At 40.5% G+C, this 22,960-nt stretch overlaps 1 protein-coding gene and 1 pseudogene across 1 annotated transcript; both read left to right on the top strand.

The window, feature by feature from the left end:
• The first annotated feature begins 5,717 nt into the window (after positions 1-5,717).
• LOC115682046 (L-type lectin-domain containing receptor kinase IX.1-like) lies at positions 5,718-7,979 on the top strand. The gene has a single exon (XM_030606174.2). It carries the CDS (start codon positions 5,789-5,791, stop codon positions 7,883-7,885), a length of 2,097 nt encoding a protein of 698 aa, XP_030462034.1. The 5' UTR covers positions 5,718-5,788; the 3' UTR covers positions 7,886-7,979.
• An 11,892-nt stretch (positions 7,980-19,871) lies between these two features.
• Positions 19,872-22,049, top strand: LOC115682122 (L-type lectin-domain containing receptor kinase IX.1-like; annotated as a pseudogene).
• The last annotated feature ends 911 nt before the right edge of the window (positions 22,050-22,960 follow it).

Here is a 22,960-nt window from a genome sequence, read left to right as displayed (position 1 = left end):
TTTGTCGGAATCCATTATCTGAGAGCGTTTATGAAATTCCTTGAAAGTGTGACGTAATTCATGGTTGAGTAAAATCTAAGTTTCCCTTTGGATTTCGATTCACTATCTCTCGAAATTGTATTGCTAATATCCTTTATCTTGAATAATTTCCATTTTGCGCATTGAAACCCGCTTAGTATATTAATAGGAGATAGTTGTGGTTAGGGGTGTACAACGGGAACCATTTGAACCGGCAACCGCTCGGACCAAACCGGATCGGCCAGTTCCCAAGGAAGCCAGTCCAATTTCCAATTCCATGAAATTAGACTTGGGAATGGGTGATCTAGTTCCCAGTTTCAGAGTGGGACCGGACCGCTAGGACTGCACCAATTGTTTCATAGAGAAAATATAACCTGATTTCAAACGCGATATCTTTTGCTTCTCACGACAGCAAAGGCGGTCTCCCGTGCGAGGACAGTGACTTTCATAGAGTCAATGAATTGTTATAAAAAAAATGGTAAACAGAATTTTTGTCTTTTAGGGATTGTTATTAACTTGCTTTAATTAATAAAAAAAGAAGCAAAAAAAAGGATTATAATTGAATACTTAGCTCTTGTGATTGCACACCTTTGGGGCGATATCGCAGTGCCTTCCTCTAAAAAAGTCTACGGTTGGCTAAGAATGCATTGATCACAGAGTCAATGAATTATTATTCAGTTCATTGTCAGCATAAATTTTATACTAATTGATCATTGGATGGGTGACTTATATATTTAGACTTGATAACGTAACCCGAGCTCATCCACACGTCAAAAGTATAAATTATTTTTCATACTGTTAATGAACCTTATAAAAATCGGCCTGTAAATATTTACTGAGTTCGATCATGAGCATTTTTTAGTATTATTAAATGTATGAAATTATGAGGCATAAAAGAGCATTATAAAAAGTGAAATGATAAAAAGTCTACATTTTGTTTTTGGTCAGTGGAGTAGCTACATTTATCTTATGGGGTTTCATCTTTTTTGAAGATACCAAAAGTTCATAATTACATAAGTATCACTTAAAATTACCCAAAAATGTTAATATATATATAATATAGTATAATGTAATATAATATAAATGGCCCAATAATGGGCTAGCTAGCTATCTAAGCCTAACATCTAGATGTGTTCGTCTATATACAATTGAAACTTGATCATGTACTATTTTATGTTGGCCATTGTGGACTATTTTCTCCTTTGCAAAATAAAAAATAAAAGACAGTGTGGTCCCTTTGTCATTCGGGTGCCATATAACCAAAGGTTCCGGCCGGTATAGTCGTATGCAACCCTTTGGAGTGGTGGACTAGCCTGGCTAGGCACAAAGTCCTCCAATTTCGCATCGAAACCTGAATCAAGCATGACATTGGCGGACTTTATGTCCCTGTGAACAAAGCAGCGTACGCATTCTTTGTTGATACATAGCAATGCCAAGGCTACCCGCCATTCGATTCGGTACCTCTTTTCCCCATCTCAAATAGCTTGATCTCTCCTTGGACAGACGAGAGTTTGAGCTACTAGAGATGAACTCTTAGAAAAGGGTGGAGTTCCCTTTTTCTAGACGCGGGAATAGGAAAGAGACTCCAGCAAGCTTTCAGTTTCTTGGACTTTTTCCTTTCCTCAAGTATGAGCAAAAAGTCTAAAGTTGCACAAGCTGTAACTCGCCTCTTTTCAAAAGAGAGAGACATAACATTACAAATGCGGCTACATTTGAACATGGTTGAAGAGGATGTTTCAACCATCATGTGCTATGATCCGTTGTGGGTATGAGGAATAGCAACGGTTGAGGATTAACATTACTTGAGGGAATTGTAGGCTACTGGAGAGCAGTGGGGATTTTCTATTGGCTTAGATACTCGAATTTCCTTAATGGGCAAATTTGAATCACCAACCCTTGGCATATCTAATCGTAAAAAATTGAAAATTAATATGGTTATGTTTTAGAACCGTAGTCCACAATAGAGAAATAAAATCTATGTATTCGGCTCTTAGTGGACTGCATGAATTAAAGAAATGGGGGAATAAATCAGCATTATACAAGAAAGCAGTAAGGCAAAGTGACCGACTGATAGATAATTCGTTCAATCTATTCCCTTATTACATGGCAATGAAAAATCTATTAAGGTCAAAGGTCAAATATGATGGCTCAGTCGCTGATGGCCACTTGTCGTTTTTGACCGAATAAAGAAAGCCTAATATTGACAAAGTCTCCTAAACTAAACCCTTCGGACCAAAAAAAATGGAAAAAAAAAAAAGAAAAACGCAAAAAGAAGGTGTCTGGTAAACCTAATCTTTCGTCACGGTGTTCTAGTATGATGAAAAAGTGTTTTTCTTTGCATCATATATTATTTCTATAACAAAGCAATCATCTTACGTTTAACACGGGGCGTAATCAATGACCCATGTCTGATGTCAATCCAGTGCTTGACTTATTAAAACTAGCTCACTAAATTAGTTTATTTGTGTGATGTTTTAGACTTTGGATGGCTCTTTAAACGAGTGAGTTGCATTCAAGTGTCAATATCAACTTGACACGTCATTTTTGTAAACCAATTTTATACATCAAATTTTATAAAGTCTCACATTTTTATGTGATTAGAGACTATCCTCTAGAGCACATGTTTAATGACCCACAAAGGAAGTAGATCTGGATTATAAACTTTAATGTACGGATGCCAATTCAGTCATAAACTTTTTAATTTGACCAACGTAGTTCTAAATCTTCGATTTTTCAATGTAGTTTATTCGGCCAATTTAGACCGGTAATTGCCAAATGGCAATCCAGTTAGCGCCATTTATTCTACGTAATTAGACTGGCAATATGATGTGTATGACGCCAAAAGATGTTTTAAGAAATTTTATAAGCTTTTTGATATTTTCTTATTATTGTCATGGTCTCAATCTTTGTTTGTTTTTTTTTTAACTTTCTACTGTTTTGATTTTTTTTCTTTTATTCTTTTTCCTTATTGTTCGTCTTGTTTTTAGGACGCCCCACCATTTGGCAGGGCTTCACCGGGACCTTGGCGATGGCTAGCAACCCTTGTCTAAATCTGGGTTGGTCATGAGAGACCCCGAAACAGGGCAAAGGAACTCGTCGGGCGTGGCTTCTCGACCACGATGATTGGTTTTCGGCTTGTTGGGTTTGGGCGACTTGCGAAAGGAGATGATAGTCCCACCTGTTGAGGTTGGGGCCCACCTTTTCTTTCGTTGGGCCTGCGGGTGATCAACTTTATTATGGCTTGGGCAAATATCACAAAAAAAAAACCCTAAATTATATTCATTGTGACACAAAAATCCTAAACTTTTTTGTGTTATAAAAAATCATAAACTTGTCAACTGTGACACAAATACCTAAACTTTTTTTGTGTCACAAAAAACCTAAACTTATACATGTATGGCATATATATCCTCTATTTCAGTTTCATCCAAGCTATATTTGTCACACTAGTATAAGTTCAGGGTTTTTTTTATGTCAAAAAGAGTTTGGAGTATTTGTGTCATAATGGACAAGTTTAAAGTTTTTAGTGACACAAAAAAATCCGATATTTGTGTCAAAATGGGTATAGTTTGAAGGTTTTTTGTGATATTAACCTTTATGGCTTCTTCGAACCCCATTTTTGGAGACTGTTTCTTGTCACCGAGGAGTGGGAAGGGGTGATCTCTCTCTTTGCTTCACTAATGTATACGAATCATGATAATTGAATTGAAGGAGTATCAGCGAAGCTGCATGATTTGAGGGTTGGGAGAAGAATCAGATTGTTTTGCAGATGTTGGGGTTAGGTGGGTTTAGTGTCGATTAGTATGGCACGAGACTATTGTGACAATGTTATTGAACACTGAAACATAAAAGAATATCGAGTCTCAACGGAGAGAGAGATGGTGACGGTGAGAGGAGGCGATTTGAGGATGTGAGACGAAAGTGCATTAGAAGTTTTAAAACTTGTCATCAAAGTGCAATTGAATTTCAAAACATTCAAAAAGTGCAATCAAGTCATAAAACTTGTCACATTGGTTTGATCAAATCCTTCTGTTGATTGCTTTCTTTTGAAAGTTTTAGAACTTGATTGTATTTTCACAATAAGTTTGAGGACTCAATTGTACTTTTGTAATAAGTTTATGACTTCCAGTGCACTTAAACACATTTTTTCGCTTATGGAAGAATGGAATCGATTAGAGAGGAGAGACAGGGATTGCAGATATGGGCGAGGGTTACAACCTGTGGCCACATAAAGAGAAGATGGACAGTGATGTCTTCTTGACATTGAAGTGGAAGGAGATGAGACATAAGGAAGAAGATGAATAGTGGTGTGGAAAATAAAAGAAAGGGATATGTTCACTAGAAGTCTTAAAACTTGTCATGAAAGTGCAATTGAGTCCTAAAACTTGAAAAAAGTGCAATTAAGTCCTTAAACTTGTCAAATTGCTTCTATTGAGTCATAAAATTAACACCGTCTAACTTATTAACGGAAAACGCTGACGTGGCTTATTTTAATATTTTATCTCTCATATGTGACTTATTTTAATTTTCAAATTTTATTTAAATTAAGTTTAAAAAATAAAAAAAACAAGAAGGAGAAGACCTACGGCGCTGTGGCCACGCCCTCGTCGTTGCTGGTGGCGATCGGGAAGGGCTGACGGAGGTCACCTAGGCCTTCTCAAAGCTCGATGACCCTCGCAGGCCTCGGGCGAGGCCCCGTCAAGGGCCTACAAGCCCCGATCTGGGGGAGAGCGCAACCCTCACCCCAGATCTGAGTGAGGGTCGCCGGCCCTCGCATGGGGCAAGCAAGGCCTGGCCTAGCGTCGCCCACCCCAGGGGAGGCCTCGTTAGCCCTTGCCGGCCCCAGGTTAGGGCCGGCGACCCTCGCTCAAATCTGGGGTGAGGGTCGTGCCCTCCCCTAGATCCAAGCTTGCAGGCCCTCGTCGGGACCTCGCCTGGGGCCGACGAGGGTCACTGGGCTTCAATAAGGCCAGGTAACCTCCGCCGGCCCTTCCCGGTGGCTGTGGTAACGGCCACCGGCAATGGCGAGGGCTTGGCCACAGTCGCCGGTTGTGTCTGTTCACCTTCTTCTTCTTCTTCTTTTTAGCTTTTAGCTTTTTTATTTAATTTAATTTATATTTTTAATTTTTTTTTTCTGATGTGGCATCCAACAAGCGCCACATCATTGCTACCTGTCTAAAAAAAGTAATAAAATAAGACACGTCAGCATTTTTCATTAGCCTAGTTGGACGGTGTTAATTTTAGGACTCGATTGAACCAACTTGATAAGTTTTAAGACATGATTAGACTTTTTGCAAGTTTTAGGACTCAATTACACTATCGTGATAAGTTTTAGGACTTCTATTAAACATATCTCTAAAAGAAAAGAACAAAAATGAACATAAATGAAAAGGAGAAATAAAAGGAAATGTTTAGAAAATTAAAAAAATTGCAAAACCACGACATTTCAGTTCTGTTCTTCTACGTCAGCGCCGTCGAAGTGCCACCACGTTGGAAGGTCATCATTTCAATCGTGTTCCCTTTTTTTATTATTTTCAAATCAAGAGACTAGTCTTCGTGGCAGCACGTGTGGACTCTGTCAATCTCGTTTACATTGAACCGTTCCACGGTTGATAGCAAGTTCGTCAACAAAGAAAAGTCATTGGAACACGCCACGGACGCATATATGTGCAGGTAACAACGTCAACGCACCCAAAAGCTGTGCTGATTCCCAGATTTCAAGAGCAATCTTGAAACCTCAACGAGAATGGAACTTCGCAGCTAAGAGATCATGAGTTTCAAGACCAGAGAGCTTCGATCACTCTTACTAGTCTTGGTTCTCTCTCTAGCCATTGCCTTCACTGCTTCGGCATCGTCACAGGGCATAGATTTCAGCTTCCAGACTTTCAACGATAGTATCATTCAACGCCAAGGCAATGCGACGTATGATTCGAGCAGCTTCATCCAAATTACGGAGGCCAATCGAGACAAGATCCTCTCTTCGAGCGTGGGCTGGGCCACGTACCACGAGCCGATGCGCCTTTGGGATAAGGCGACAGGGAACGTGGCGGATTTCACCACCCAATTCACCTTCGTCATCAATTCTCTACGAAGCACGAGTTTCGCTGATGGAATGACCTTCTTTCTTGTGCCCAAAGGATCTCAACTCCCAGCCAACTCGTCAGGACAACAGCTTGCTCTGCAAGATCCTTCCAACTCTTCTACTTCGTTTGTAGCCGTCGAGTTCGACACTTATGTCAACAACTATGCCAATGTTGTGGACCCGTTTTGTTCACTAAAAGCACATGTCGGTATAGACTTGAATAATCTCACTTCCACGGTCAGTAATTGCACTGATTGGCTCTTCGAGAAAATCACGACCGGTGGGCGTATCAACGCTACGATAGCATACAATTCAAGCACACAGAACTTGAGCGTTCTCGTGATAGATGCCGATGCCATGGGTACCAACATAAGTTCCTCCGCCATCTCTGATATAGTTAACATGACAAAGTATTTGCCGGAGTGGGTGACTTTCGGTTTCTCGGCTACCACTGGTTCAGTTTTCGAGCTGCACACTATTGAGGCATGGGAATTCAGATCTATTGTGCAAGTGGCTGAAACAGATATTTCGGTTCCACCTCCAGCAAATGGTGATGCTAAAAAGAGTGAGTTATGGCTATGGTCTATCTTAGGCTCAGGTTCTTTAATTTTACTCATTCTTGCTCTAGCCTTCATTTGGTTTCGTCAACGTTCGAAGAGAAAGAGAACTTACACGAGTGGAGAAGAAGATGATGTAGCGATCGAAGAAGAATTCGGGCAAGTGTCGGGGCCCAAGAAATTCTCCTACAAGGACTTGATTGCAGCGACCGATAATTTCACAATCGAACGGTTGCTTGGGGAAGGGGGCTTTGGGAGAGTGTACCAAGGTTTCTTGACCAGCATGAATGCTAATGTCGCAATCAAGAAGATTAGCCCGGGGTCAAGACAAGGGATAAAGGAGTATGCCACCGAAGTGAAGACCATAAGTCAGCTTCGGCACAGAAACTTAGTCCAACTCATCGGGTGGTGTCATGAGAAAAAGGAACTCCTCCTTATATATGAGTTCATGTCTAATGGTAGCCTTGATTCTCATCTATTTAAAGAACGAACCTTCTTACCATGGGAAAAGCGGTACATCATCGCACAAGGCATAGCCTCGGCATTGCTTTACCTCCATGAAGAATGGGAACAATGTGTCCTGCACCGGGATATAAAGTCCAGCAATATCATGCTCGATACCGATTTCAATGCCAAATTAGGGGACTTCGGTTTGGCTAGGTTAGTTGACCATGCCAAAGGATTACAAACGACAGTGTTGGCGGGGACCATGGGCTATATGGCTCCTGAATGCATTTACACGGGCAAGGCGAGTAAGGAATCGGATGTCTATAGCTTTGGAGCCGTCCTATTAGAAATAGCTTGTGGAAGAAAAGTCATTGAGCCCAGGGCCGAGGAAGGTCAAGTTCGGCTGGTGGACTGGGTTTGGAAGCTGTATGGGACTGGGAGGCTATTTGATGCGGCAGAGGTGAAACTTGGTACTGATTTCGATCAAAAGCAACTAGAGTGCTTGATGGTTGTAGGCTTGTGGTGCGCTCATCCGGACCACATTGCCCGTCCTTCTATAAGAGAAGCATTGAGTGTTCTCAACTTTAACACTCCGCTGCCTATTCTCCCATCGAAGTTGCCAGTCCCTACATATATGGCGCCTCTATCCGAATTCTCTACAGTATCGATTGTTTCGTCCAATGTCACCTCAACCAGCGGGACCGAAGAGTCCACATTTCCTACCTCTTCTATACGATCCTCTTATTCAGCTTCCTCTGCATTGCTCCCAAAAGCCGGATGAATTCCTTCTTTTGGTATATTTTTTGATAATCAGTTTGACTTGTACATTGTACTTCGAAATTTGATGTTGGATATTATCTGTTTCATATAAGTTACTTTATGTGTACATCAGTATTTATCTTCTTTTGATGTCCATAATAAGGAAGGTAGTATTTATCTTCTTTTGATGGTTTATTATCTGTTGTCCATTGCTAGTTAGAGTTTCCTAGCAAAATCGATCATCCTTGTGCTGTCCTTTCATGCTCCATCAATGTTAAAAGTCAATACGCCTCACATATGAAGGACTCCGAACAAATTCAGGTTGAATACATATTGTGAGCGCTGATTGCCTGAACTCATAAAGTGAAACTACTTTTAAGTCTTAAACTTTTTAGTTGGTCTTAATAGAAATTTCGTAAATTGTTCTGTCGTTGCACAAATTGAAAGACTTAGTATGCCCGCGTTGCATTTTTTGTAAAATGCTGGGTCGCCTCATCCCATAGGTGCAAGGGCTCATGATATTTGGCTCGGCCGGCACTGGAAGTGATCTGTATAGTGTTGGATGCAGGAAGTAAATAGAGATGCCTCGCCTTCGAGCTGGGCTCTGTCTTTGAAAAGTCCGTAAAATGAGCGAGATTCCTTCAGAAGATGCTGAAGCAGTGAGAGCAATGGTCTGAGACAAGACAATGGAGAATCATTGGAACGCCATAAGGTCTCAATGTTTGAAGATCATGTGCATTGAGCTGTAATGTTCCATGGTCATGAGGATTTAGCAATTCCTGTCTTGAGTTGTAAAAGACAGTTCGAAGACTGCCCGAGCTAATTAATTTGTAGCCTTGTCATTCAATTTTGGAGAAGCTTCAGAATCTTGACTGGAGTTAGGAGAACACTTCAAACGGTGGATTTTTTCGATAAGTAACTCTTCTGGTTTTGTCGAGCTGTCCTGTTTCAGACAAGCCAGCCAAAAGAGTGGCCAAGGCATGATCTTCCAAAAACATTAGATCGCGAGGCCGCATCTAATTGGATTGCTCTTCTGCGGCCCGAACGTTCTTGACCCGGCAAAATCCATCTATGAGTGGGGTCACGCCCCTATGAAGCATTTCTCTCGCAAGAGTCATCGACACGTCCATTCTTTTTGTTGTGGGAGCAAGCAATCAACGAACGGTAAAATTGACAGAACAAAAAATAAATTGAACATCAAATTTACATGGTTTGGCTTACGTCCACGGGGAGAGTAGCACGAAATTTCACTATAGATCAAGCGATACAACGGAGATTATAACTACATTCGAGTACTTAAACATTTTCAGTATTTCCCAAGTTCCAATTACACCTAATGAATCATAGTGTTGAGCCCTATAATTTCTCGTGAAATAATTTCTCAATCTCACGAAAGAGTTAACAAATCTTACACAAGATTTAATCCGCTACAAACACTTACGCTCTTGGATGTAATTTGCTGAAGAAAAACCCACAAAACTCACTAAGCACTCGTTTCGGTGCTTCAAGTCTTCTCTGGACTTGGATGGTATGAAGACCATGCTCTGCACTCTTCAACTACTGTCTCGCAAGGTGTCCACTATAGAATATATTATATGTGCCCAAGAATTCACCGAATCATGGTCCAAGTCAAAGCCACGTTGGACTTTCTTGTTTCACGCCCAAGACTCCTACGTAATATAGGAAAGTTGATATTATCTTTGCAACTTCAACGCGCCCAAATTTAATTCTTGATCCAGATTCCAAATCGTAATATGTTTGCTTAATTTTAAACTTTCCTATAATAAACCAGGCTTGTTTATAATTTATCTCTGGTTGGATTTCGTTCATGGACTTAAACTCGAGATAGATTTTTGCAATCTCCATCTTGGCTCGAGGTTTGAACCAAGTTACGGTCGCTTTGATATAATCCGAATTTCGCTACTGCTCTCCCTCAGCCTCACATCAACTCAACCGCCACAGACATCTTTGAAGTCCAAGTCTCGCTTGAACTTTGCTATAACCGTAGACCTCATCAGAACGCTAACTTCACATGCACCTTTAACTACTCCACAAGGATTTTCCGACACAATCTCCTTAACTACATATAAAGCAAAACCATCGTTGCATCCATAATTGCTAGAAGATCGAACACATACCTTATCAGCAACTGTTGGTTTTATAGGCTCCACCTCGCTACAGGCACCATTTGTGTTGATTACTTTGTTATTACCCGCTACCTCAGGAGTTTCTGATTGCAATTCCACCTTAAGCTGAACACAGTTCAGATTTGTATGAACACTGCCAATAATACTCATACCTAGAAGCACTGGATACTCGTCAAATGAAACTTCTTTGCTAATAATAGGTGAATTTAATTCCGGACACCACAATCAATAGCCCCGCTCACCTTATGTATAACCTAGGAACATGCACTTTCATGTCTTTCCATCGAGCTTACCATCGCTTACTCGAACATAACATGGGCAACCAAATATTCTAAGAACATAATAATTAGCAACATTATCTGATGCACTTCTTCGAGAGTTTAACATCCTATCGTAGTTGATGGAGACCTATATTTCAAGTAGCTCGCCGTACCAAATGCATCTGCCAGGAATCTCCTAACCATACCAGCATTATAGAGCATTTTATGGGCCATCTTTAGTAATGTTCTGCTCATCAACTCTGCAACATGTTGAACCACTAGTGTGGTGTTTCACTTTGCTTTCCCTCATGCAGAATTTGTTTAACAGCTTTGAGCAAAACTCCATGCTACTGTTAGTCCGCACATACTTGATTGTTTTACCAGTCTCCTTTTCGATCAAAGCTTTCAACTGTATGATCTTGACAATAACATCAAACTTGCTCCTTAGTATAAACATCTAAGTTTTCCTCGAGTAGTCATCCACAATTATTAGCATAAACCAAACAGTTTGTTCTTGAAAGAAATCGCGACAACTTGCAAACATTCAAGTGAATTAATTTTGCAATATTCGTAGTTTTTCTGACAGTTGCACTGAACTGCACTTTCCGTCGTTGATCTAAGTCACAACAACCGCATACATTTAGTTCATTAGTAATTTAACCACATAGCAAATTCCTTTCACTTAGAAACCTTCAGGCTTCTTTCGCTAATGTGCCCTACAATTCAAACTCTTGAACGGATGCATCCAACGTCTTCGCGGAGAATTCCATCACCGTCTCACCTTGAAGCTCACATAGGCTACTATGCTTGATTCCTTTCATTATCACCAAGACGCCTCGAATAATTTTCAGACTTCTATCTTCTGAAGTATACTGACACCTAGCTGAATCTAGAGTACTCAAGGAAATCGGGTTCTTCTTCAACTTTGGAACATGCCTTACTCCAATTAATGTCCTCATAATATTATCATGCATTCTGATTTTAATATCACGAACATCCACAACATTGCACTCAACGTTGTTCCCCAACTATACTTTACTACTATAAATGCATTGATACGTAGTAAACCAGTTCTTGTTTAGTGTAGCGTGAAACGAACAACTAGAATCCATCCATCCATCAAACGACGAATCATTAGTGACAAACAATACATAATTGGCACTATTTGAATTACTGTCAGCTATAGCTGCAACATCATCCGCAGACTAAAGCAATCCTTAACCCTTGTCGTTTTTTAGCTTAAAGCAATCCCTTCTAAGATGCCCTTTCTTGTCACAACTCCAACAAACAACACCACCAGTCCTAGACTGATTTCTTCTATTCAAGTTTATACTACTCTTGCTAACACGTGTACTAGTTCTTCTTCTATTTTCACCTATTAAAGCAGTAGATACATGTTTACTAAATTCTCTTCTTCAGATGTCCTCATTCTGAATTAAATCTCGAATCTCATCAAACGTCAAACTTGTTGACCCAGAGGAATTACTAACAGTAATAACAATAGTATTCCAATTATTGGGCAATGAAGATAATAAAATTAAAGCACATACCTCATCTTCAAAATCAATCTCAACTGACTAACAATCACATTGAATTCATTGATATCACCTGCAAGTCATGCACCTTCGCTCATCTTCAAATTAAACAGACGTCGCATCAAATAAACTTTCTTAATCGCAGAGGGCTTCTCGTACATGTTCGATAGGGCTCTCATCAAACTCGGAGTGGTTCTCTTTCACAATGTTAAATGCAAAGTTACGAGCCAACATCAGCCAAATAACACCCAATACTTGCTTATCCATTTTTTTTTCCAATCAGCTTACTTCATCGTCTCTAGCTTCTTCTCAGATAGGAGTAAGTGCAATTTCATCTGACATAGATAATTCTCAATTTGCATCTTCCATAAACCAAAGTCCTTTCCATCAAATCTGTCTATTTTCACTTTTCCTTCTTCTGTCGCCATAGATTCGCTTCAACTCAGCCAAGCCTAGCTCAGATATCAATTTTTGCGTGAGCAAGCGATCGAACAGTAAAATTGACAGAACAAAAAAATAAATTGGACATCAGATTTACATGATTTAGTTATAGTGACCTACGTTCGCGAGGAGAGTAGCATGAAATTCCACTATATATGAAGCGATATAACGGAAATTACAGCTACATTCGAGTCACTCAAACACTCTCGGTGTTTTCCAAGCTCCAATTACCCCTAATAAATCACACAGTGTTTAGCCCCACAATTCGTCATAAAATAATCTCTCAATCTAACAAAAGAATTAATAAATCTTACATGAGATTTAATCCACTACAAACACTTATGCTCTTGGATGTAATTTGCCGAAGAAAAATCCACAAAACTCACCAAGCACTCGTTTCGGTGCTTCAAGTCTTCTCTGGACTTGGACGGCATGAAGACCACGCTCTACACTCTTCAATTACCATCTCCCAAGGTGCCCACAATAGGATATATTATATGTGCCCCAGAGTTGACCGAATCATGGTCCAAGTCAAAGCCACGTTGGACTTTCTTGTTTCACGCCCAAGACTCCAACATAATATAGGAAAGTTAATATCATCTTTGCAACTTCAACACGCCCAAATTTAATTCTTGATCAAGATTCCAAATTATAATATGCTTTGCTTAATTTCAAACTTTCCTATAATAAACCAGGCTTGTTTATAATTTATCTCGGGTCGGGTTTCGTTCACGGACTCAAACTCGACACATATTTTTACACTTTTATCTCTGCAGCAACTGATGATCGATGCCGTGCAAGTGTGAAGGTCGGGCAAGCAGTTCCTTTCAATCATCAAGGCAAGTAAGTCCATAGCATCGTGGATTCAGTCTAACATACAGTAAGCATTGATGAACAAATTTAGAGCGTCTGCTCCGGGTATCTCATCTGCTGTCCTAATCATCAGCTGGCTGGAGTACTCTTTCTGCCTCTGCAACACTAGCTATTGTTTTCAATAGGCGAAAGTGTATGCACTTTAAGATCGAACCTTGCAAAATTTGGGGTTATTTCTCTTTGATCCATAGTGTTAAACCATCTTCCAGCCTCTTTAAGTTGGGAAGAGTAAAATAGAACTCCTATTTGGGGTTATTTCGCGTAGATACTTTAATTTACTTAATGGGAAAATTTAATTACCAGCTTGTGGTATAACTAATTGTAAAAATTAAAATTTAATATGATTATAATTTAGAACCATAGAGCACAATAGAGAAACAAAAGATACGTGTTCAGCTCTTAATGAACTGCATGTATCGGGGATTCATGATGCACTATGACCAATCACAAATTAAAGAAATAGGGAAAAAACAAGTATTATACAAAAGGGAAAAAGCCATAAAAAAAAATCCAATGCCCACTACGACACATTTGTACTAAACTTTGTTTGTGCTTCCAAATATCCCAAACTTGTACCCACGTGACACAATTACCCTCTATCAAAGTTTCGTCAACGAACATTATTAAAAATCTACATACATGGACAACAGAAAGCAAACGATGATGGCGTTGTGCTTATATGATTTAAGTGAAATAAGAATAACGTTGTTTTGGCTAAAAAATCATCTTACGGAACCTTGACAGAGGAGGGTAAATGTGCATAATTTGGGGTTATTGATGTCATAAAAATTCAGGGAAATATGTCATAGTGGACATAAGTTGGAGTTTTTGGTGACTTTTTTCCTATACAAAAAAGTAGTATGGTAGAATAATCAATTGGTATTTAATTCATTCAATCTATTCCCTAATAATAAATTTTCGAGTCCCTCCATATGCTGCACTGACGTCGGTACACCCGATTATAGAGAGAATTACCGAATCGGTCATAAATTTATGGTGTGGCTATGAATTCAGTCATTAACTTTTCAATAATATCAATATAGTTCTAAACCTTTTAATAAAATTCCAATATAGTTCTTCCGTTTAATTTTGGCATGAAATTATTGATGTGGCAACCAATCATCACTAGACGTTCCACATGGTACGACTATTGATTTGACGTGGACAATTACGTGGACCACTCCATTAATGGTTTTTGGCGGCAATTAAGAAAGAGAAAAATTTGCAGCAAGCTTTAAATTGCATTTTGACAAATTTACTGAAGGGAATTTAAGGCTAGCAGTGGAAATTTTGTATTCGCTTAGTTACTTGAATTTACTTAAGGGAGTGGTCAGCATGACCGTCCGCTGTTGAATGACAGTGTGAGAGTCAAGGGCCAGCCACAAAATTTTTGTTGAGGAAAGCGGTAGACTTCCTCAACCGATTTCAATTTTTGACTCAAATTTTCTTTTGCTTTTTCTTTTTCTTTGACTTCTATGTTTCCTTATTGCAAACTCAAAATGAGAGAAAAAATCACAAGAGGTGACAGAAATTGAAGAGGAGGAATCTGAAATTTGTATTTCTCAATATGTATTTGTACATGTACATGGCTGTATTTATAGTACAAAAAGCAATCAGGAAATAAATAAACATGATATCATTTTCCTATTTAATCTTCTGAATATTCCATCAATATTCCTTAATGCCGATTGTCTGAATCAATTAGTGGAGTCAAAGGATCAAATCAAATCCTTTCTCCAACACTCCCCCTCAAGCTGGCGGCTTATATATGTCGAAGGCGCCAAGCTTGCTCAACAGATACGCATGTTGTCTTTGGAATAACGGCTTAGTGAAAATATCTACAGGTTATTCCGCAGTTCCAATTCCTCAAGTTATGATGGTTCCTTCTTGAATTTTTTCACGAGTAAAGTGGCAATCAACTTCTATATGTTGTGTCCTTTCATGAAAGATTGGATTTGCTGCTAGTTTAAGTGCAACATCATTGTCACAAAATAGTTTGCTTGCTCCATCAATTTGTACCCCAAGGTCCGAAAGCAAACCCCATATCCAAACTATTTCGCAAACAGTTTTTGTCATAGCTCGATATTCAGATTCGGCTGATGATAATGAGACGGTTGATTGCTTCTTTGTCTTCCATGAAATCAAGGATCTTTCCAATTAAATGCAAAAGCCTGTGATAGATTTTCTTGTCATTGGGCAAGTAGCGTAATCCGTATTACAATAAGCTGTCATCTTCATGTCGCAATCACGAGATAAGAGAATTCCAAGTCCTGGGCATCCCTTCAAATACTTTACAACCTTCAATGCTACTGTCATATGAGACTACTTCAGACTATGCATGAATTGGCTAAGTATCCGCACTGCATAACATATATTAGGTCTAGTCATGGTGAGATATATTAATTTTCCCACAAGTCGTTGATATCCTGACGGGTCTTTAAGCAATGGATCCTCATTAGATGATGATAAAATCATATCATATTCAAGCGTCTTAAGCTTGACATTCTGTTCAATAGGAATGACAGCTGGCCTACATCCTGATAATCCTGCTTCTGATATGATTTCCAAAATGAATTTCCGCTGACTGAGGGATATTCCTTTGTCCGATCGAGCTATCTCATTACCAAGGAAATATTTGAGAGGTCCCAAATCTTTGATATGGAAAGTAGAATGCAGATAATCCTTGAATTTTCTAATGGCAGAATCATCATTTCCCATAATGAGTATGTCATCAACATATATTAACAAGTAAATTGATGAAGTACCTTTGGTCCATGTGAATAAAGCATAGTCATGCTTGGAGTGCTTAAAGCCCCCATGCATGAGTGCATTGGTGAATTTTGCATACCACTGTCGAGAAGCCTGCTTAAGTCCATATAGGAATTTACGAAGACGACATACCCGAGACTCCCCCTGTCGTCGTAAACCCTGTGGAAGTTCCATGTAGATTTCTTCGCCTAGATCACCATGAAGGAAAGCATTATGTACGTCCATCTGATGCAACTGCCAATTATGAAATGCAACAATGGATAGAAAAGAATGCACAGTCACCTCTTTGGCGACAGGGGAAAATGTTTCATGATAGTAAAAACCTTCCCGTTGTGTGAATTCTTTCGCAACTAGCTAAGCCTTCTAGTGTTCAACTGAACTATCTGCCTTGTATTTAATTTTATATACCCATTTGCAGCCAATTGATTTCCTATGTAAAGGCAATGGAATTATGTCCCAAGTATGATTTTTAATAAGGGCATCTAGTTTGACCTTCATAGCCTGTTGCCAGCGTAGGTCACGTGCCGCTTCTTCATAAGAAGTTGGTTCCTGTTCTTCAGATATGTGACTAATACAGCACATGTGCTCTGGTGATAGTCGACTAAAAGAAACGTATGAAGAAACAGGATAATGTATACCTTGAGACTCCAATGTGGGGCATACATAGTCTTTTAGTCCATGTAGGTGGACGAACAGGACGTCTCGAGCGTCGGGGTTGCTCGACAATTGATCGTTCCAGGGGTGATAAAGAAGCTTCAATATGTGGCTGTGCAAGCAGAGCAGGTGAAGTGTCCTCCTAATGTAAAGCTACTGGGGATCGACTGCTTGGTTTGATGGTTCAGGAATTGTTGACATCTGAATCGGTGGAACGAAGATGTATTGTGGGGTTGCAGATAAATCTTCTTCTGATAAGAACTGATGATGATTTGGCTCCGATATAAATGTATGAGATGAAGATGTCAAATCCTCGAACGAAAATATATCTTCATGGAAAACAACATCTCGGCTAACAAAGAAGCGACCTGTAGATATCTCCATAACTTTGTATCCTTTCTGTAGAGGAGGATATCCCATGAAAACACATCGGAGGGCACGAGGATCCATTTTGTCCCGAGGGCCCACAGTCGTCGCATAACATAAACAGCTAAATACTCTCAGATGTCCAATCTCTGGTTGTTTCCCAAAGAGCATCTCAAAAGGCGTTCGTCCTTCAAGAATTCGAGTTGGCATGCGATTGATCAAATAGGCCGCTGTAACCACACAATCTCCCCAAAAGGTTTCAGGAATTGAGGCTTGGTATTTAAGTGCTCGAGCTACTTCTAAGAGATGGTGATGTTTACGTTCTACAATCCCATTTTATGGGGATTGTATGTGCAAGAGCTTTCATCAAGTATTCCATGAGAAGCAAGAAAAGATTTGCACTTTGTAGTGAAAAATTCATGCCCATTGTCTGTGCGAATTCTTTGAATGGATTTATTGAATTGATTCTTGATCAAGGAAACGAAATTCGACAAATTGGAAAAGGTTTGGCTCTTGGATTGCATGAGAAACACCCAAGTAGCGCGAGTATAATCATCGACAATTGTTAGAAAATACCGAGACCCATCATGATGTGGAGTGTGATAGGGACCCCAGATGTCTACACGAATTAGAGAAAAAATACTAGTAGCTCGAGATGTGCTTTTTGGAAACAGTGCTCCTGATTGCTTTGCCAAAGGGCAGATTATACAATTTGGATAAGGAAAACGAGCACTATGATCCAAACGCTGATGAGAAAGAAAACTTTTATTGCTAGTGGTAGCATTACATGAAATGCCTTTTGATAAATCAAAATCCTTTGGAAAGCTTATCCAAAAATAGTCCTTGCGCAACACTAACCAAGCCCATCAGTTTGCCAGTCGAATGGTCCTGAAAGAAACAATTTTCTGAATTGAATATGACACGACAAGAATTGTCTTCACATATCTTGGAAACAGATATGAGATTGAATTCAAATTCAGGAATGTAGAGGACATTTTTTAGGATAATGTTTGGCTAAGATGGACAGTTCCAATTTTGGTAACATGAGTGATGATACCATTGGGAAGACGAACAGTCACAGAAGAATGAATTTTCTTGTGAACATCAGAAAAAATGTGTTCATCACAGATTATGTGGTCACTGGCGCTTGAATCAATTATCCATGCATCAACTGAAACAACATTGTTATTGCAGAAAGAAATACCTGAAAAACTTGCATTTTTGTCGGTATTCTTTAATTGATTCAGAGTCCTCATAATATGTTGATACTGATCATGAGTAATGGTCTGATTTGCCCTTTCAGTCCCTTGTGCCGAAACTTGGTAAGTAGAAAAATCTTTCTCCTTTTTTTCTTTGTCATTTGGTTTTCCATGCAATTTCCAACACGTATCAATAGTGTGATGTGGGCGCTTGCATTCACAGTATTTACCTTTATTTTTGGAATTTTGCCCACTTCCTCCTTTGTGATGACGTGGCATTTTGTGGGCCATGAGATGGCTTGAAAGTAGGGGCTGACGTGACCTGATAATGGCCATTTGATTCGCTCAAGTGACTGATCAAATGATGATCGTTGGATCCAACCTTTTGATCTTGACCGTCCGTTCAAAAAGAACTTCTAGGGTTCTCCTCTTCTTTTCTGCTCCACGCTGCTTGATGAAGCCCCAAAGGTGGAACACTCCCATGGCTTCCGACGATGCTTGCAACGCTCCGATATGGTGGTTTCGATGGTGCTGTGAGAGTGATGCTCTCAACTCGTCCATGCTCGGCCGTGGCCAGTCGCTGGCTCTCCTCTTGGACGGCCAGTTGATAGATCCGGCCGAGCGGTGGCATTGGCTCCATCGCCAAAATCTGCGACCTAAAATGTGAGTATGTTTCATTCAGAATGGGTAAGAATCGTGTTACTTTCTCCCTGTCCTTCATTGTTCGATATTGTCGGAGCGTAGCCTCGAGTCCCTCTAACTGTTCCTCGACCGCCTCGAGCTCGTTCCACAGAGCCGAGGGTAGGTTGAAGCAAGCAGTGACCGAAAGGTTTCCTTGCTTCAATTCCGACAAAGCTTGAGTGATTGTAAATAGCTTCGCTCGGTCAAGGCGCCCATACATTTCACGGATGTTCTCCCACATTACCTTCAAATCCTCGGTTGGTGGGAGTCCGGCCGCAACGTCGGGAGCGAGGCAATTTCCGATCCAAGTGCGAACCAACTGATTGCACTTCCGCCAATGTCGTTGGAGTCATTCTTCGGTTGGAAAAGTGACGGTTCCGTCGAGGAAGCTGTCCTTGTCTTTTGTAACAAGAGCTCGTCGGAAGTCCCGAGCCCAAGCGTTGTAGCTGTCCGGTCCGGTGAGCTGTAGGTTGATGAGCCGCAACTCTGGTCCGTCGACCGGTGACGTATAGAGGGTGTCGCCAGGCTCGGGGCGGCTGCTGCTGACTAGGAACGAGTAGGGCAGAAATCCGAGTTGGAAAGCCGGGTAGGGATTCGTCCCTAGACTCGGTGTAAAGGATCTGGGTCCGTGATTCGAGGCTGTCCAACCCGGTCCTCCATTCGAATTGGTCTCCTGCGAAAGGGGAGTTCCACGATCTGGAATGCCATCCTCTAGAGTCTAGAGCACATGTTTAATGACCAACAAAGGAAGTGGATAATTTTCAATGGGATTGATTCTTCTCATGCGTGGCGTGTACGATCAGTGCTTCACAGTTTGGCGATTTTTCTAATTAATTAGATATGAAGTGCCTCCTCGACATATGTTAATATGACCCCTCTCTTATTTATATTTTTATAATCTTTTTTCGAGTCTAGAGGCAAGTCGTCGTGGAAGCTCGGGTGAACTTTCTTATCTTCCTTAACAGTGAAGGGTTCCGACATCGATTGCAAGTTGTCCAAAAATAATGTTTTCGGGACCCACCACGTGCCCATGTATGTGTGCGTGTAACGTCAAAGCACCAAAAAGCTGTGCCAAGTTCCTGATTTCGAGAGCAATCTAGAAACCTCAACGGTAATGGAACTTCGCAGCTCAGATATCATGAATTTCAAGACCAGAGAGCTTCAATCGCTCTTAGTCTTGGTTCTCTCTCTAGCCATTGCCTTCACGGCTTCAGCATCGTCTCAGGGCATCGAATTTAGCTTCCAAGCTTTCAACGATAGTATCATTCAACGCCAAGGCAATGCGACGCATGATTCGAGCGGCTTCATCCAAATTACGGAGGCCAATCTAGCCAGCAACCCCACTCAGAACATGGGGTGAGCCACATACCGCGAGCCGATGCGCCTTTGGGATAAGGTGATAGGGAATGTGGCGGATTTCACCACCCAATTCACCTTCGTCATCAATTCAAAAAACAGGTCGATCCCTGCCGATGGATTGACCTTCTTTCTTGTCCCTGAAGGGTCTCAACTCTCGGTCAACTCGTCGGGATACTACCTTGCTCTTGTAGATCCAAAACGCGATCCTTCCGACTCTTCTACTTCATTTGTAGCCGTCGAGTTCGACACTTTCACAACAATGCTACCAATGTCGTGGACCCGATTTGTTCACCAGCTACACATGTCGGTATGGACTTGAATAATCTCACTTCCGCGGTCCATAGCTACGTCAATTGGTTCAACGAGAAAATCATGAGCAGTGGACGGATCAACACTATGATTATGTAAAATTCAAGCACGCAAAACTTAAGCGTTCTCATTATAGATGCCGATGAGACGGGTACCAACAGAAATTCCACCGCCATCCATGATACAGTCAACATGACAAAGTATTTGCCGGAGTGGGTGACTTTCGGTTTCTCGGTTGCCACAGGTGCGTTTTTCGAGTTGCACACTATTGAGGCATGGGAAATCAGATCTACGGTGCAAGTGGCCGGAACAGATAATTCGATTCCAGCAAATGGTACAGATAGTTTGATTCCAGCAAATGGTGATGCTAAAAAGAGCAAGTCATGGCTATAGTCTATCTTAGGCTCAAGTTCTTTGATTTTGCTCATTCTCGTTCTAGCCATACTTTGGTTACGTCACCATTTGAAGAGCAAGACAGCTGACATAAGTGGAGAAGAAGTTGAAACAGGGATCGATGAAGAATTCGAGCAAGTGTCGGGCCCCAAGAAATTCACCTACAAGGACTTGGTCGCTGCGACCGGTAATTTCGTAACCGAATGGTTGCTTGGGGAAGGGGGCTTTGGGAGAGTGTATGAAGGATACTTGACTAGCGTGAATGCTAATGTCACAATCAAGAAGATTAACCCAGGGTCAAGGCAAGGGATAAAGGAGTATGCCACCGAAGTGAAGACCATAAGCCAACTTTGACATAGAAACTTAGTCCAACTCATCGGGTGGTGTCATGAGAAAAAGAACTCCTCCTTATCTATGAGTTCTTGTCGAATGTAGCCTTGATTCTTATCTATTCGTAGAACAATCTTTCTTGCCATGGGAAATGCGATACAAAATCGCACAAGGCATGGCCTCGGCATTGCTTTACCTCCATGAAGAATGGGAACAATGCATTGTACACTGGGATATAAAGTTCAGCAATATCATGCTCGATTCGGATTTCAATGCTAAAATAGGGGACTTCGGTTTGGCTAAGTTAGTTGACCATGCCAAAGGGTTACAAATGACGTTGCTGGCTGGAACTGTGGGCTATATGGCTCATGAATGCATTTACACAGGTAAGGCCAGTAGGGAATCGGATGTCTATAGTTTTGGAGTCATTTTATTAGAAATAACTTGTGGAAGAAAAGTCATCAAGCCAAGGGCCGAGGAAGGCCAAGTCCGACTTGTGGATTGGGTTTGGGATATGTATGGAACCAGGAGGTTACTTGATGCGGCAAATTCGAAACTTGGTACCGATTTCGATGGAAAGCAACTGGAGTGCTTGATGGTTGTAGGGCTGTGGTGCGCTCATCCGGACCACACTCCCTGTCCTCCCATAAGAGAAGCGTTTAACGTTCTCAACTTTAACGCTCCACCACCCATTCTCCCATCAAAATTGCCGGTCCCAACGTACCTAGCACCTCCATCCACATTCTCTTTGGCATTGATTGTTTCGTCCCATGCCACCTCGACTAGCGGCACCGAAGTCTCCACATTCACTACCTCTTCTATACAATCCTCCTGTCATCATCCTCTGCATTGCTTCGAAATACAATATGAGTTCCTATTTTTGGTATATGTTTTGATAATCAGTTTGAATTGTAAATTGTACCTCAAAATTTTATTTCGAATATTATATGCTTCGGATAAATTTCTTCAAAATTTCTTCATCCCTTTGTGTTTAAACTTCCATTTGATCTCCAGGATTAAGTAAGGTAGTATGTATCTTCTTTGATGGTTTATTATCTATTATTAATTGCTTCCAAGCAAAATCTACCATCCTTTTGTTGTCATTTCATGCTCCATCAAAGTTAAAACTAAATACAATTCATAATTGAAGGACTCTAAAAAAATTCAGGGTTAAAAACATATTGTGCGCGCTCAATGCCCGAACTCATGTTGTGACTCTTTTGAGATGAATCATGAGGAGTTAAATAGATTGTTAGACCAGCATATATTACTCTCTTGCGAGGTGGCACTTATGCTCACACAAGCTCTCTTGAGCCCTAACAACCGCGACTTGGTTTCTTGTTTATTATTAATTGAATGAGACTAGAGTTGCCATTAGCTTATTCTAGGCCAGTTAGGAGCCTAGTAAGCCGGGGGAAGTTGCCTTACTTTTGCAAACAAGAGATTTATGATTCAGGAACTTAGTTATACTAATTTGACCTAATGACTGTTATCAGTTTCTTTTCTCTTTTAATAAAAGTTGTTTCACTCAATATTTTCCAATTTTTATTCCTAAACATGCGAATCTATATGGCCATCCATAAATACCCTTATATTAAAATGAAACAATAAATAATAAAAAATGAAGATAAATAAAATATAAAAAAAAATTGTTGGGGCTAACAATATAATCTAGAAGTAGGGTGAATAGGTTGTTTTCAAATTTTAAACAAAATTTCTCGTGGAAGATGAAGAATAGCACTTTGACAATGATAAGTGGCAAATCAAGGGTTAGAGGTGCA

Source organism: Syzygium oleosum, unplaced genomic scaffold (assembly GCF_021117445.2).
Source record: "Syzygium oleosum isolate NSW1041296 unplaced genomic scaffold, Sole_v2.1 Sole_v2.18, whole genome shotgun sequence".
Taxonomy (NCBI): Eukaryota; Viridiplantae; Streptophyta; class Magnoliopsida; order Myrtales; family Myrtaceae; genus Syzygium; species Syzygium oleosum.
This window is presented reverse-complemented; position numbering and strand designations above follow the sequence as displayed.